The sequence below is a fragment of the Crocodylus siamensis genome, chromosome 10, assembly GCF_052110815.1.
Source record: "Crocodylus siamensis isolate JL-2025a chromosome 10, ASM5211081v1, whole genome shotgun sequence".
NCBI classification, from domain to species: Eukaryota; Metazoa; Chordata; order Crocodylia; family Crocodylidae; genus Crocodylus; species Crocodylus siamensis.
The window spans coordinates 66082496-66096760 of NC_143404.1; the positions used below are offsets into that span (position 1 = coordinate 66082496).

General features: G+C 41.1%; 1 protein-coding gene across 10 annotated transcripts in view; it reads left to right on the top strand.

Annotated features, from left to right (window-relative positions):
• Positions 1–14265, top strand: part of PHACTR3 (phosphatase and actin regulator 3) — a 197718-nt gene that overhangs the window by 136073 nt on the left and 47380 nt on the right. For 8 of the 10 annotated variants that reach the window (XM_090020750.1, XM_090020746.1, XM_090020742.1 and 5 more), the window contains 3 exons: positions 2715–2894; positions 8367–8570; positions 13960–14224. In XM_090020750.1, the coding sequence (XP_089876876.1) occupies positions 2715–2894; positions 8367–8570; positions 13960–14224 (649 nt within the window). The remainder of the gene's footprint in view (positions 1–2714; positions 2895–8366; positions 8571–13959; positions 14225–14265) is intronic. The other 2 variants (XM_090020743.1, XM_090020751.1) reach the window with 2 other exon arrangements.

Genomic DNA, 14265 nt, shown 5'->3' on the forward strand with positions numbered 1-14265 from the left:
CACCTGGAACAGTTTCTTTCTGGGGCCTTCCTTTCTCTGGGGACAGATTGTACAAGGGGACTTAACCACTTTTCAAGGGACAGTTTACTTCCCTTTTCATAGCACCTGACCAGAGATTCTGCCTTGTAAATTGACAGTGCCTAACCAAGCTAAGCCTCTTCCCACTTCTTGCCCCTGTTGTTCATGGAGTGCTGTATCGAGTAGCCAGACCCTGGTTTCCAGAACTCTATGATGGAGTCACAGCATGAACAGCCCTGTACTTCATTCCTCCCAAGCATGGTGGAGTAAGGGCAAGGAACAAATGTGACCCAGATTAAATCCAGAGGGTGATGCTAGAAATTATACAGCAGATTTCATTAACCATAAAAGTGCTGTCTCCTGCTAACTCTGTCATGCTACTTCTGAGAGTCTTCATTCTTACTGTGAGAAGTGCAGATGCATCCCTTAGAAGAACTTTTTGACTGACTGGCATTGGAACAGGCTACCTAGAGAAGCTCTGAAATCTCCTTCTCTGGAAAATTTCAAGAGTAGGTTAGGCAGACACTTAGCTGGGATGGTTTAGTTGGGGATAATCCTGCCTTGATTAGAGAACTGAACTAGACGGCCTCATGACAGTCCCTTTCGTCTCTACTGCCCTATGATTCCAGGGCAGCTTAGGCTGTAGAATCCAATGTTTGCCATAATTTGTTCCTGTCTAAGTAGTTTGTCCTCACTTGTGATCTGAGTTCTCCAGTATGGAAGAGCACTGTTGCTTCCTGACACCAGTTTGTCAGCATTTTGAAGACTTACAGAGAGTCTCTAGTGTCCTCTTATACTAGTGAATACCTGCCATTTGTGCTGTCCCTTGATCATCTCTCAAGAATCACAGGGTTAGCACTACCACTGCCATATTGCTGTAGGGATCTGCATGTGCGCTGCCCACCTCTGACCAGGGACCTCGTAATTCTCTATCCCAGACACTCCTCATTAGAAGCTTGCTGACAGGGCTGTCTTCTCCTGGCTGTTATTCCATTTGTCAGTGAAGTTTTTATACATAATGATTTAAAGGAGCCAATGTTCTGGCTCTGTTTTATTGTTGTGGCACAGCATTCAGTGGCTTGCACAGCAGGAGTTACCTCCTGCACTAAGTACAGACAGTCAAAAAGTCCAAAGCCAAATCAATTCAATCTTTGCAGGTTAGTCTAAGCTGCATAGATTGAACTGATAAGCAAGTGAACAGACATCCACTTTTGATTCTGGAAATGCAGTTACATGCCTGCAGTTGGCCAGAAGCTGGGTGGGTGCTACAACATGCCTCCCTACTGGCCTGGAGCATACAGCTAGGGCCAACTACCTTGTGGCGGGGGGAGGTGCAAAGCATCATGGGATACTGGGGACTGTGTTAACTTGAATCTGGAGGGGATCTAGGGCCGAAGTTCAATTAACCAATTTAACCTAAATCAGTTCAGTCTGATACTACATCCATCCAGATTTATCTTAAATCAGTTTCACACACTTCGAAAGAGATTTGTGCGCACTGAATTTCTGATCACTTATACCAGTTTCTGATCACTTATACCAGTTTATGTATAATTTCTGTCCCTAACCCTGGAGAACACAGACAGAGCTATCCAGTTCTGCTCCTTGCAAACATTTAAGGAGTTTTTCCTTTCTTGCTTTCAGTTACGAAGAGTAGATTGGATCAAATGTAACACAAGGTATAGTGCTAGGAGGAAAGCTCTCTCTGACAAATAATGGAGGCAGCTGTTAATATGCCAATGATTATGTATACGCTGGCTTGACAATGAGCTGTAATGTCGGCAGTGAACTTTTCCCCCCCCATTCCCCTGTATCATAGCAACTGTGCTACTGCAGGGGCTATTTTAAGAACAGTAACTTTTTACTGAACGTGATTATGAGGCAGCCAGAGTGAGCTCAGCCTATAACAAAAAATACTGCATTAGTTCTGCAGCATCTGTGGGCCAAAGTTTGATACCCTTAATCAAGTGAGCAAAAAGTCTTACAAAAGTGAAAAGGAGAGCGTGTGAACATTATATCTTAAATCCCAGTTTAAGAAACTTATCGTGGTATCACTACAAGGGAGGACAGACATGTTGTGAGGTTCTACTAAGGAGTTTCTAGTGCCAAGGTGGACAGCATACAAACATATCATTTCAGAGACCTAGCCTGAGCTGGAAGTAGTTGCTACAATTTGTAAAAGTGAGCCTTATCCTATCATTTCTGAGAGAGAACCAAGGAAATCTGCCTGAACTGGAAAATAGCGAAGATCATCAGAGTTCTTACAGCTGATGGGACTATTGGCAGCAGAAGTTACTATTCAAGGCTAGGTCAGGGTAGCTGGATCTGACCCTCTGAACCTGTGTCAAGAGGACTTTGGATTTCAGTTTTGTTCAGACATTTGAGCACACCTGTTTAAAAAAGGGGCCTAAATTGAGTCACCCACAAAACCCCAGTGAGGCAGCTGAGTATCAGGAGGCTTATCTTCAGAGCTACTGAGCATCCACAAATTCTGCTGATGTCAGTGGGATCAACAGGTGCTGAGCACTTCTGGAAATCAGATGCTGCCAAAGGTAAGTTCTCACTACAGTGAGTCCTCATAAAGAACACTGTGCAGTAAGTAACAGATTATTAGGCATATACTTCTAATTAGTGGCAGGATGCATTAGCTTTTACTGCTGACAGCTTAATTAAGATTAAATGACATGGTGTTTTAGATGCCGAAGGCAAAGCTTGCACTGCTGATGCTGCCACCAGAGCAATGCTGAGTGACCTTCCACCTCCCACATGCCAGGCACTTACCTCAGAAGAGATGCAGCAGGAAAACACAACAGCAACAACAAATGCGACCTCACTTGGAGAGGAGTTGCAGTCAGAGGAGCTGAAAGAGGATGCAGGTATTGAATGTCAAATAGAAAAGTGCTTCCCCTGAGGTGGCCTGAGATAAGTCAAAAGAATTGGTTTCTGAGAGGGTCAGTGTTGCATTCAGCTCTCTTTCTTCCAGACCAGGTTAGAAATCTATATTGAGTTTCGAGCTCTTTGCTGAACCCAGGGGCACATGAACCTGGGGTTAATGGGCATAGTTGGATGTATAAGAAGAGACTACATTGGCATTTTGAACTCTTGGTATTAGTACTAATTATTGTGAATGTGAAACATTCTCCCCCTAAAACATCTTTGCTTACATTTCCACAGCAGGTATGTGCTTGCCTGAACAACCTGGGTAGCACTGCAATGGCTATGTACCTAAGAGATGCACATGTCCCCTTTGAGATGGTCATCCATACTGGGATCCATGGATGAAACTGAAAATGTATTTCAGTTTGTAGAAACAGCACTTCTGTATCAATAGCACAACTAAGCCCAAAACAACCTCCATACCAGAGTCCCTTCCTGCAAACACTCACAAATTTTGACCCCCAAATAACATCCGGATCTGAACCCAGTTAGGTCTGCCAGACAAAGTTTTAGCAATAAAAAACTTAGTATAAAAGGTTGCCAAAATAGTCAGCTGATATATCTGTGTCATAGGGGAATTTTTCATTGTATGGAGTCAGTTGTTATACCCAGAGCACATCTATACATTCATTAATGAGCAGTGCCTACTGCGCATTAACTTTAGTACTTGTATAATCAAGCACTAAATAAGGGTGCAGTAGGCTGCTGTACTGCACATCAGTGCAATTGTACACTTTGTGTTACGCTTCATGTGCAGTAGACTAATACTACTGCTCATTAGCATATTAGCATGGTTTTTGCCATTTGTGCTAATGCATAGTAGAATTAGTCTACTGCACAATGTCTCATGTAGATATGCCCCCAGTGTACTAGGCATGGTTGGGGGGAAAAAATACTGATATGTCCCAATTGCCTTAGTATTCTGGCAAGAAGCTACTGGAACAGCCCCTTGGTGGGCAGTGCAGTTGAGTAAAACTTAGAGCAACCTTAATGCTGTTCTGAATTGCACTTGGGTTGAGCCAGTCCTGATTGGCCCTATGGTTGTGGGGTCAGAATGATTAAATTAATCTTTTATTTAACTATTGGTCCAGTAGAATGCAGATACAGCTTTAATATCTAGCCTTTATGTTGCCATTAGTAACTATCACTATAAAGGTTATTAGTAGTATTTTTACTAATAAGATGTATTATTAATCAGTGGCCTGACTATAGATCAACTCTATTCATAAGTTGAGTGTGATGGTTATGGGTCTTTTGGAAGAGGAGGGAAAAGAGAGTCAACTTCTAACTGGAACAATATATTATCTCCTCATCTTCTCAATTTCTGCTTCATGTGTTATGTCATGCAGAAACATCTCAAAATAGATTTTTTACACAGGGGCCCTCTAATATTTGTCTCATTTCTGTTCTTTATGTTATAAAATGAAAGCAAAACAAGTGACTCAGAATCTAGCCCTGTATGTAGTTGACTTCTGTTAATGCATGCTCATATGGTTCTTTTTCCACTTTTCTGGTTTGTCTTGAGCCAAACTAAATACTCTTCAAACTGTCCATCTTCCTACAGAGCCTAAGACAATGAGACCTCAATCTGCATTGGGATTCTCCAGGCACTACTATCATTAATAATAATGTTCCAAGACCACTGCCATTTTTATATAGCTCTGAGCAAGCTTCCTCTCTGCTTGTGTTTGGTTTCAGTCACTGGGACAGGAAAGGTGGGGCCAAAGAGATCAGAAGGAAAAAGAGATGAGAAAAGGAAGTTATGTGTGTGTAGCTTTGCCATGTCCAGAATCATTTTCATCCCATGTCTAAACTCTGAACATAGGCATTGATTTCCTTCCAGATTGTCCTTATTTCTGGTGACACTTGTTAGTGCCAGCTCTTTTTAGTATCTCTATTGTCTAACCTTGCCTGTATTCTGCATTTATTTTTTCCCTCTCAGGGCTTGTGTCTTTCCTCCAGCCTCAGTAACGAGAAAGATGGAATTACATTTTCTAAAACAGCTTGCTGTGAAACTCCAGTCATTGTTAGATGTCCTTCTGCCTCTTTCTTTAGCAACTTCTGGCTTTCCATACAATTATTGTTACTATTTTCTTGAGCTCAGTTAGTTCCATCTTTGTGCATTTTGGCATTTCTCTCTTTATAAGCATAAGCAGTCCAAATCCATTCCAGACCTTACCCTGTTCCTGTTGACATTAGTGGGAAAAAAATATGTAGGATGAGCTTTCCTTGACACAGGTTCCAGTGGTTTCCACAGGAGTTTGCAGCAAGCAATACAGGCTCAACCCTGTGCACGTGCATACATTTTATTACTGTATCTTTGTAATTTTATGCTATTTAGCTAAATATGCAAATATTGATGTGTATAGTAGAGGTGTGAAAAAGAGGGGAAAACAAGAAAAAGGAAGAGAGAGGAAAAGCAAACCAGTAACATAGGAGATGTTTATATTTTTGCCATCTGTAGGATTTGAGAGATTTGTGCTTCCAACTTATGGGGGTTCAAATGAACAAGTTAAAAGGGAGAAAAAGCCACATTCCAAAATAACAGGTCTTGGAATTCTCATGGAGTATGCTAAAAGCTTCTAGGTCTCTAGCGGTATAATATTATGATAGAAATATGCGCCTCTGTTTATTACCTGACAGTCTTTCACAGCAACGTCAAGCAAAAGTTCCTTTTCACAAGACTCATTTAACTGACAGCTAGAAAACAGAAAAACCTTTATTTTTAAAAATTATATTGTAGGAGTTTTGTAACCTCCCAAAGCTAGAACAGGAGACCTGGAATCCAGAGTTCTGGATTCTCTTTTCTCTTCTGTCATTGCCTTGGTATGTGACATGAAGAAAGCAACAACATGCCTATTTTCCCAGTCTATTAAATGGGGATTATAATACTTCCTACTTCACAGGAATGACATGAATTTAGGGAAGTTAGGTTTCTTCTATACATATCTTTTTTTCCTACTGAATTGGGCCCCAGTTCAACAGGAGTCTTTGCATGGATTACAGTGGACTTCAGGTCACACTCCAGAAAATACAACTGAATGTAAATATTTGCTCCCTTTGAGTTTTCAGATTTTCTTTCTTTTTTTCTTCTTTCTTGGTAGTAAACTGATTTAAAGCCCCACAGGATGTGATCTGATGCCATTTTGAAATGGGAATTGGTATATGATGCTCTTGAGATGAATAATTAGTTACACTCTTAAGGGGTCTAGTGCCAAACCTTGAAATATTCTCAATGGAATGAGATTCACTCTATAATGTGAACTCTGTAAATAGTATGTGTATCATATTGTGTATTGATAGTAACCAACAATGACCAAAGTCCACTTTGAAAAATGGTAGTAGATGATCCATGGTGGAAAAAGGAATGAGGTTCTTATTAAACAATGACCCTTGATAAGGATTTGTTTAATGAGAACTTCCTAATCAGGACTTGAGTTTAGAAAAGTCAAGCATTGATAGGACTGGCTGAAGCCAAGCAGACTATGGGCTAATCCTGTCTAAAGGTTCAGTTCTAATACCCACATTCATTTATACTCATGCTAAACAGAACCAGACTATACAAGCAGTCCCGTCAGCGTCAGCAGGCTTAACAGTACATGACACTATTGCTCCCGTTGAGTAGAGGTATTACAGTCTGGCTGTACATAACTTATTGTGGCTATCAAGCGACTAGCAACATCCATTCTATCACTTGGCCTTTTAAATAGTGCTCAAGATTTTACCCATTTTAGGATGCCAATCATGCTGCAGTTCATTAATGACTTCATTTTGCTCTACTCCATGCTACTTAGACGTTCATTACAAAAAAAAGAGGATTAGAGAATCATTCCACTTAGCAATTTCTCCTCATTGTACAAATAGTATATGATTTTTCATGGCAACTAACATGAAATATCACTCCTAGATTTAAAAACAAAAACAAGTAGGGAATGCAATGCTTTTATCAAAAAATGAGATGATTATTTCTCAAACAAAGCAACTTTTCTTTCAATCAAGCAAAAATTTTGCAAGCATTTCCCGAACTAATAATGCACATTTATTTTACTTCCCTGTCTCTCTGAAATGATAAATACCCATTATCCCACTTCTAGGCACTCACATTAATCTGTTTGTCAACAAATTAAAAGCTATTATCTTGCCAAAGCCATTGTCTGCTACTGCCTCACTGCTCTGCCGCCTTCCCTTTTTCACTCGAAATTCAAGGATGAAGATTGCTTGTTAATACAAAGAGCTTATACAGAAAGGGTTTGGAGGGAAATTAATTTATAATGCAATAAGGTCACAAACAAATCTTTCTGTTAATAGGCCCCCCCAGCAATTAGAGATGGGAACATTATTTTATCCATCCTGCAAGACCAGCACACAGTTTTTCTTGTAAGATTATTTTTTTCTTTAAGTTAATTTTCTGTCATTCATTTTACTGCCTTGTCCCATTTTAAATGCCTCAAGTGAAGGAGTTTCCATTACTGTCCACCTATCAGTCGCCATTGTCTTCAGAGAACGGTTCTCACTATTTCTATGGAGGCCAGTTTGGCAAGCTAAGGACATGCTCTTGGGCTGGCTTCCTTGGAATCAAGTGCACTCGTCTCCATTCACAAGGTATTCTATAGCCTGCAGGATCAGGCCTCTTGGTGAAACAGGACTCTTTCTAAAGCCAGACTTCAAGTTAAATTTTTTCCCTACATACTTTGGTTCCTGTTCTCCTGTTCCAGAATTGCTATCATGATCTAGTGGCAGATTTTTATAGGAGATTGCTTCAACTTCTCTTCCTGGTCACTAACATGAGCTGCAAGAAATCTTCAGGAACTCTGACATGAGAGAGATTAGAGCAAAATTAGGCAGCAAGTTGAAGTCACATATTTAATGGGATAAAAAAAAATTGCCAGGAAACCTGGCGTCTATGCAGAGAGGAATCATAAAGAGATCTTTGAGGGAATATTAAAGCTTAATCATTCCTTAGCCTTTATTTGTGTTCCTTGCAAGGAGAAGTGCTCACACAGTCGCACTCTTAATCACTGCAGCTGGGCTCTAAGACAATGAATTGCAGTTCTCAACATGCAGTTCTCAAAAGCCACAATACCCTGCTGTCCTCATTATAGAAATGACATAAGAAAAGATTTTGGGGAGAATGAGTAAAGGCTGTTTGGCTGTTCAAGGCTCAATAATTTCCTTAGGAACACAGAATCTAATTGTTTCCTCAGTTACCCTGGTGGGTTTTTATATTTTACCTGAACACCCTTGGCTGGTTGGCTATTTCACACATTAATTATTTTCCTTGAGAAAATAAGTGCTTCTAGCTGTGTGCCGTGACTCTCTTTTTTCTGAATTTTCCTGGAATAGCCCCTTGGTCTATCATTATTTTTAATTTCATGTTCCGTTAATTGTACTGCTTCTTACCCTCTTGCTAGCCAAGAAACCTTCAGCATCCACTGAAGACTTAGAAGATGCCAGCCTGCCAGCAACCGAAGAGAATCCACAAGCCTTACTTGTTACTGAATCTGCGGGTTCCCCACAGAAACAGACAGAAAGAAACCCAGCACAGCTTCCCAGCCCCCCATTGCTCCCGATTCCTCCACCTAAGGCAGTGTCTAAAATCACTAAAAGTGTAACAGGTGAGTCACAACAGCCTAGAAAGACCTTTCTGTCCCCTCAACATGGTCATCCTCTACACATGTGGATGCATCATTTTTCTCCTACCTACTTTTTTGGTCAGATCCTCAGCCACTAAAAATTAAATCTAGTTTCTTGAATGAACTGTAATCTAAAAGCACTAAATCTCTGTGTGTTACACGGATACCAGACCTTTCATAGGTTGGTTTGTTTCTGGAGGTTGTTGCAAGGCTGCTGTTTTCAACACACGTGAAGCAGATCAAACTGATTGCAGACATGTGCCAAATCAGCAACTTCCACAAGTTGCTGTGAACATCGAAGGTTTCAATTAATTTCACTGGACAGAAACACAATCCAATAACATTTTGGCAGCAGCGCAGTTCCATTCAATAGGTCCCTCATAACATTTTTGCCCGAAAGCTTTGGTCTTTTGGCAGGTCTAAATTAGAGCTCTGCAAACTGCTCTAATTACACAGAAGAGCATGTGAACATTTCACCTGGTTTCCACGATCTACTTCCCCCCATCTCAGGATTCACTCAAAATTCCAGTTTCAGACCCTCAAAAAGATGAATTCCTTAATATACCATCTCAGTGGTATTACATTTTTCAACAGTCGGGCAGTGGAAAGGGCATTCCAGTAAGTACAACTGTCATTTGCTCCCTCTCTGAGGACCCTTTATATTGCAAGAGTGGTGAAAAAGGCCTTAAGTATAAATGAGAATCAGGCTTGAACATCTAAAGTACCTGTTTTTATCTATTAATTAGGCATAAGCACTGGGCTACTGCCATGATTTGCATCTATAATTTACTGATACAAAAAAGGTGGATTATGGTTTTGGAATCACAAGGAAGCAGAAGATCAGAGGGTGCTATTCTTCCAACCAGAACTATTGGGAGACTTTTGGGTTAAACTACATCTGTGGAAAATTGAATTTTAGCTTAAATGAAATGTTTAATGAAAAGTGCAGTTTTTGTTTGCTATGGAAAACATAAATATTTTGTCAGAAAACAAGAGTTTTTGAATCAAAAGTGGTGTTAGGGTTTCCTGAGACTAATAGCATGGGGTATGGACAACATACTTTTTAGCCACTTTAGAAGGGCAGAGGAGAAGTTGGGTGGAGGAAGGAGGCAGAGCTGATATTTGGGAAGGCACATCAGCTGTTATTCTGTTATAGCTGCATGAACCTGCAGATACCTTGACCCTAGTGAAACAAAGCTAAAGTTTTAGTGGGTTTGCTACAGAATCATCCAGATATAACAATTGCATTCTCAACAGCTTATACTGGTTTGTTATTCCCATCTATACCCTTAGACATAAGCACCAACTTTTATTTTTGCCAGGGTGGACCTAAGATAATGGACACGTGGACAGTTTTACACATTTCAGGTGACAGCTGTCTCCCCAAGGTGGGGCCAGGGTCCTTGGGCCCCTACATACTCAGCTACTCTGGCCTTAGATAGTTTATGTTTTTGCTCGCCTCTCTAAGCCAAGCTGTCTAGGTTCCTACTTCTTCCATAATGCAGCATGATCAGGCATAGCTATGGCCTTCATCCTCTCACCAAGAGAAGAATCAATCATATCTCATGGGACATATAATTAATTGAAAGAAACTGGCCTGTAGAGCAGAAACCCTACAACTCCTGTAAGGCATTTCATTTGGGAGAACTTGTTATTTGGCCCCCAACTTTTTGTGGTCTAGAAATATTTTAGCTTGTAGTATTTCATTTTTATCTATATTTTCTACAGGGAGTGGCAGGGAGGGGAGGGGGAAGAAAAAAACACCCACAATCTGTGTTTTTAGACTACTTTGAGTAATGACACTTAAAAAAGAAGGGAGGGCTGTTTTGTATATGGAAGTGGAAGTAGTAGAAAACCAAACCTGAACAAGTACCAGCAGGGAGTGAGAGGGAAGCAAAATGGCAGGGAGAGAGAGAGAGAGAGAGAGAGAGAGAGAGGAACTGTGACGTGAAAGCAACAAAGTCAGAGCTGTGCTCTAGATGCTGGTGGTGGAAGGAAGGAGGAATAAGCCAAGCACTAATTAATCAGAGAAGGGGGAGGAAGGCAAAGCATGGGCAAAGCACCAAGGAACCACTTTGTAAGATTATTCATTGACCACTTGTTGGTAGAACAAACCAGGTGTGATTTATAAAAGTACTCGGAGGCCTCTGCTGCCTTGAGTGCCCAGTCCCATGGGCAGCTTCATAATCAAGGAAGCATAAAAGGTGACATAAGTCATGTCTACAGAGTAAGTTTACTGTGCCAGGCAATGCTACCTTCAGATAGCCCATGTGGGACAGCATGGTGTGCCTCCTCAACCAAAAACCATGGACTTACAACACCACCAGTGGACTGGGGATCAGAGGGTGTGAGCCAACTGACCCTATCATTTAGCAGTGCTCATTAGTCCAACTGTAGTGCTATTTAGATGTGGCTACACCATTTCCAGTGCAGGTAGCAGCCTGCATGGAGCAATACAGGCATGCTTGAGGATACCACGGTTGGGCACAATGAGTTTAAAGTGTAGCTGTGACTTCAGACACCTCCCCTCCCCTCCCACTCAGAAATGTAGATCTTCCTGTGAAAGCAGAGGCAATCCTTTCCTCTTGCTCAAAAGTGCAACTGGACTTAGAGGTGTTTTTCATCCCTTTGAGCTATGGTTCAATGGAAAGCAGATAGATTATAAATCTCTATGTACATTTCCACAGTAGCATGTGATCAACATCTTCCTGAGCTCAGCTCTATGCCTGCTGGATATGGAGAGACCACTTCAGGGGAAGAAATGTAGATGTTGTTGGGGTAAATGGTACACAGCTTTATTTCCATTGCATTGTGGCTTGGTTCTACACTTCACAGACATGTCAAAATGTTCCCATGCTTTAAAGCAGTTAAAACAGTAGTTTCCAAGGTACCCCTTCTTAGATTCAAGTTATCCTTGGAAAATGCCTGTTCTTAGCTTTCAATAATTTATTTTTATGACATAAAATAATACACGAATTCTTCTGTTGCAAAGAGCTCAGAAAGACCACAGCAGAGCAGAATATTTTTCTGCACACAGCAACTGACCCCTCTCACAGCAGGGAAAAATATTTTGATACTATGGATTCCTATTAGAAATTTCTGGGTTTATCCTGTGGGACATGCATAGGTGTTTACACCTTAACAATGCTAATATTGTGTGGCACCCTGAGGCACCATGAAAAGGATGTCATGGCACCCTGGTTGAGAATTACTGCTTTAAAGTGTTTTCAGGACTAGGTCACCCACATAGATTTAATTCACTCTTTTTCTATGTACATACATATAAAGAGAGAGAGGGTGGATAATTGATTAGGCATCTGGTGAAGGCCATGAAAAACATGCAGTCTTGCCAAAATTATTCAAAAATCATGAGTCAGACCCTCTTCTCCCCCCAAAACATGAGAATGTAACTCACAATGTAATCAATCTCTTTCTCAAAAATAGCAAAAAACCCCAAAAGAAATACTCATGATTTGTGTGCAGTCATGTCATCCATTCCCACCTTCAGTCATCTGGGTGTGACAGTCAGCCCACTCTCCCAGATGTATATATTGAGCTAGCAGATCTGGGCCCTTGCTACATGAATTTTCACTCCCAGATGATAAAGTTACCATTCCATCAACTGCCCTTAACTTGTTGTGCTGCTACATATGGACTGTGTGCTAAACTGGAAGCAGCATGGTTGCTAATTAGCTAGGGGTAGGCTAATTGGCACACACATTCAACAACACTAATTAGTGCACTCCAAGTGTTACACAGAGGTGGCAATCATTTTTTAGTTTATAGGAGGTTGCTGTCTCTGGGGAGGGTGGGTTTACTGTATATTACTGCCTTAGTCTACCTGGGTCAGCATTTTATATGGTAGTTAAGTCAGGAGGAATATAGCCATCTCTGTGCAATACTTCAGGCAGGATAATTAGCACTGAATACTGGCATCAGTTGGCCCATATCCATGCCCAGTAGCCTGTCTGTAGTACCATGCTGATGCAGCTACACAGTTTCCAAGTCAGATGGCAGCCTGTATGGAGTACCTTTGTTTGAGGGTATCACTGTCTCTTAAGGCCAGTTTGCTATGTAACACAGACCAGTCTAATGACCAGTCTAATGAGAAGTCCTTTCTTGCTAGGATTCTAGTGATACCAGTAAATGTTTTGTCTGGATAAGGATTTACTCCAAAGAAAGACAGAATGTTGAAAAGGATCCGTGTTTGTTTAAATGCATGTTTAACACTAGGTGGCAACATGAGAAAAGGAATAGGCTTTCACACAACCAAACCAAACTGATTTATGGTACCAAAGTGCAAAGGTCCTGCCTCTGATGTAAAAAGCAAGTGTTGAAAGCAAGTACAGAAACAGAGTAGGGTAAGACAGTGGGAAGCGAAAGAGAAATGAAGAAAAAAATTAAACAGCATCTTTTTTTACAAGTAAGGGTGTTTACTCTTGCATCCTCCTACAAGTCTTACGGAGAGAAGGTGATATTATTAGAGGTTCAGCCTTAGCAGTATCAGGTGTGGGTTGTACTGGGGTGACCGATCTTACTGTTCTCATGGAAGCGATGAGAAGAATGACAAGGACTGAAGAGGAGCCAGGTCTGAAAAAAGGAAGAATACTCTAAATTTCAATCTGGAGAGCTATAGGCTCTGGCTTGAAAGCTGAGATTTCCAAAGCTGCCTAAGGCACTTGGATATCAAAGTCCCATTACAATTAATCCAGATGCCCAGATGCTTTGAAAATCTCAGCCTTAGATATAAAAAGAATCAGTTAAACATTTCCCCACTCCTCTTTTCCTTTCTACGGTATTCAGGACCACTACCTTTCTTTGCTGACATCTGTTTAGATTTCATCAACTCTAACAGGTTTTGTTGACCTGAGTAATAGCTTCCTATTGTAAAAGCTCTGGTGTTTCCCTAAGTGAGATGAGAGTTAGGAATCCATAAGGAAGTGGCAAGAGCAGAGAATGCATCAGATCCTGATTTTGCTCCAAATGAAGACAAGAACGCATAAGGTTTAAGTCAAGTCTTCTGCTGAGTTAGAGTGTACCTGTATATGCAGTTAGAGTTTAGCAGAGATGTGGGTGAGGGGTGTAGGAATCTAAAATAGATTGATGGGATTGAGAAGGAAGAAAGAGATGACTGTGTTGGGAGGAAGTAGGGAGAAGGGTGAAGAAGAAAAGATCCATTTTTCCAGGCCAACCCTCTGCAGTACTGGCCCTTCTATTTCAGATCTAGATGGCAATCTCAACGCAGTCTCATGTCTCTGCTATAACCCTCACTATTCAATACATAGAGTAAATTTCAACTTAGGCTCTGTGTGTAACAACAAAGGCCTGGCATCACCTCTAATTTATTTTTTTATTTTTATTTTTTTGGCAGCAGGAAGTGAAATAGATGACCCAGTTGTGAAATCCCCTCCTTCCACTATCCTGAAGAATTATGTCATCGTTGGTTCCTCCCAAATCTCAGGACAAGCTGCCCTCTTCCATCCTTCTGGCCAGAAAGGCTCTGATTCCCTTATCAGAGGACAGCACCCAACGCCAACTGGCTCCCCTCACCTTGCTGCCGTCCACCTGCCTTTACCTCCCAGCAGAGTCATTGAGGAACTCCACAGGGCTCTGGCCACTAAACATCGGCAGGATAGGTAAATATAGTGCGCTGTGTACCGGGGAACAAAATCCTTGA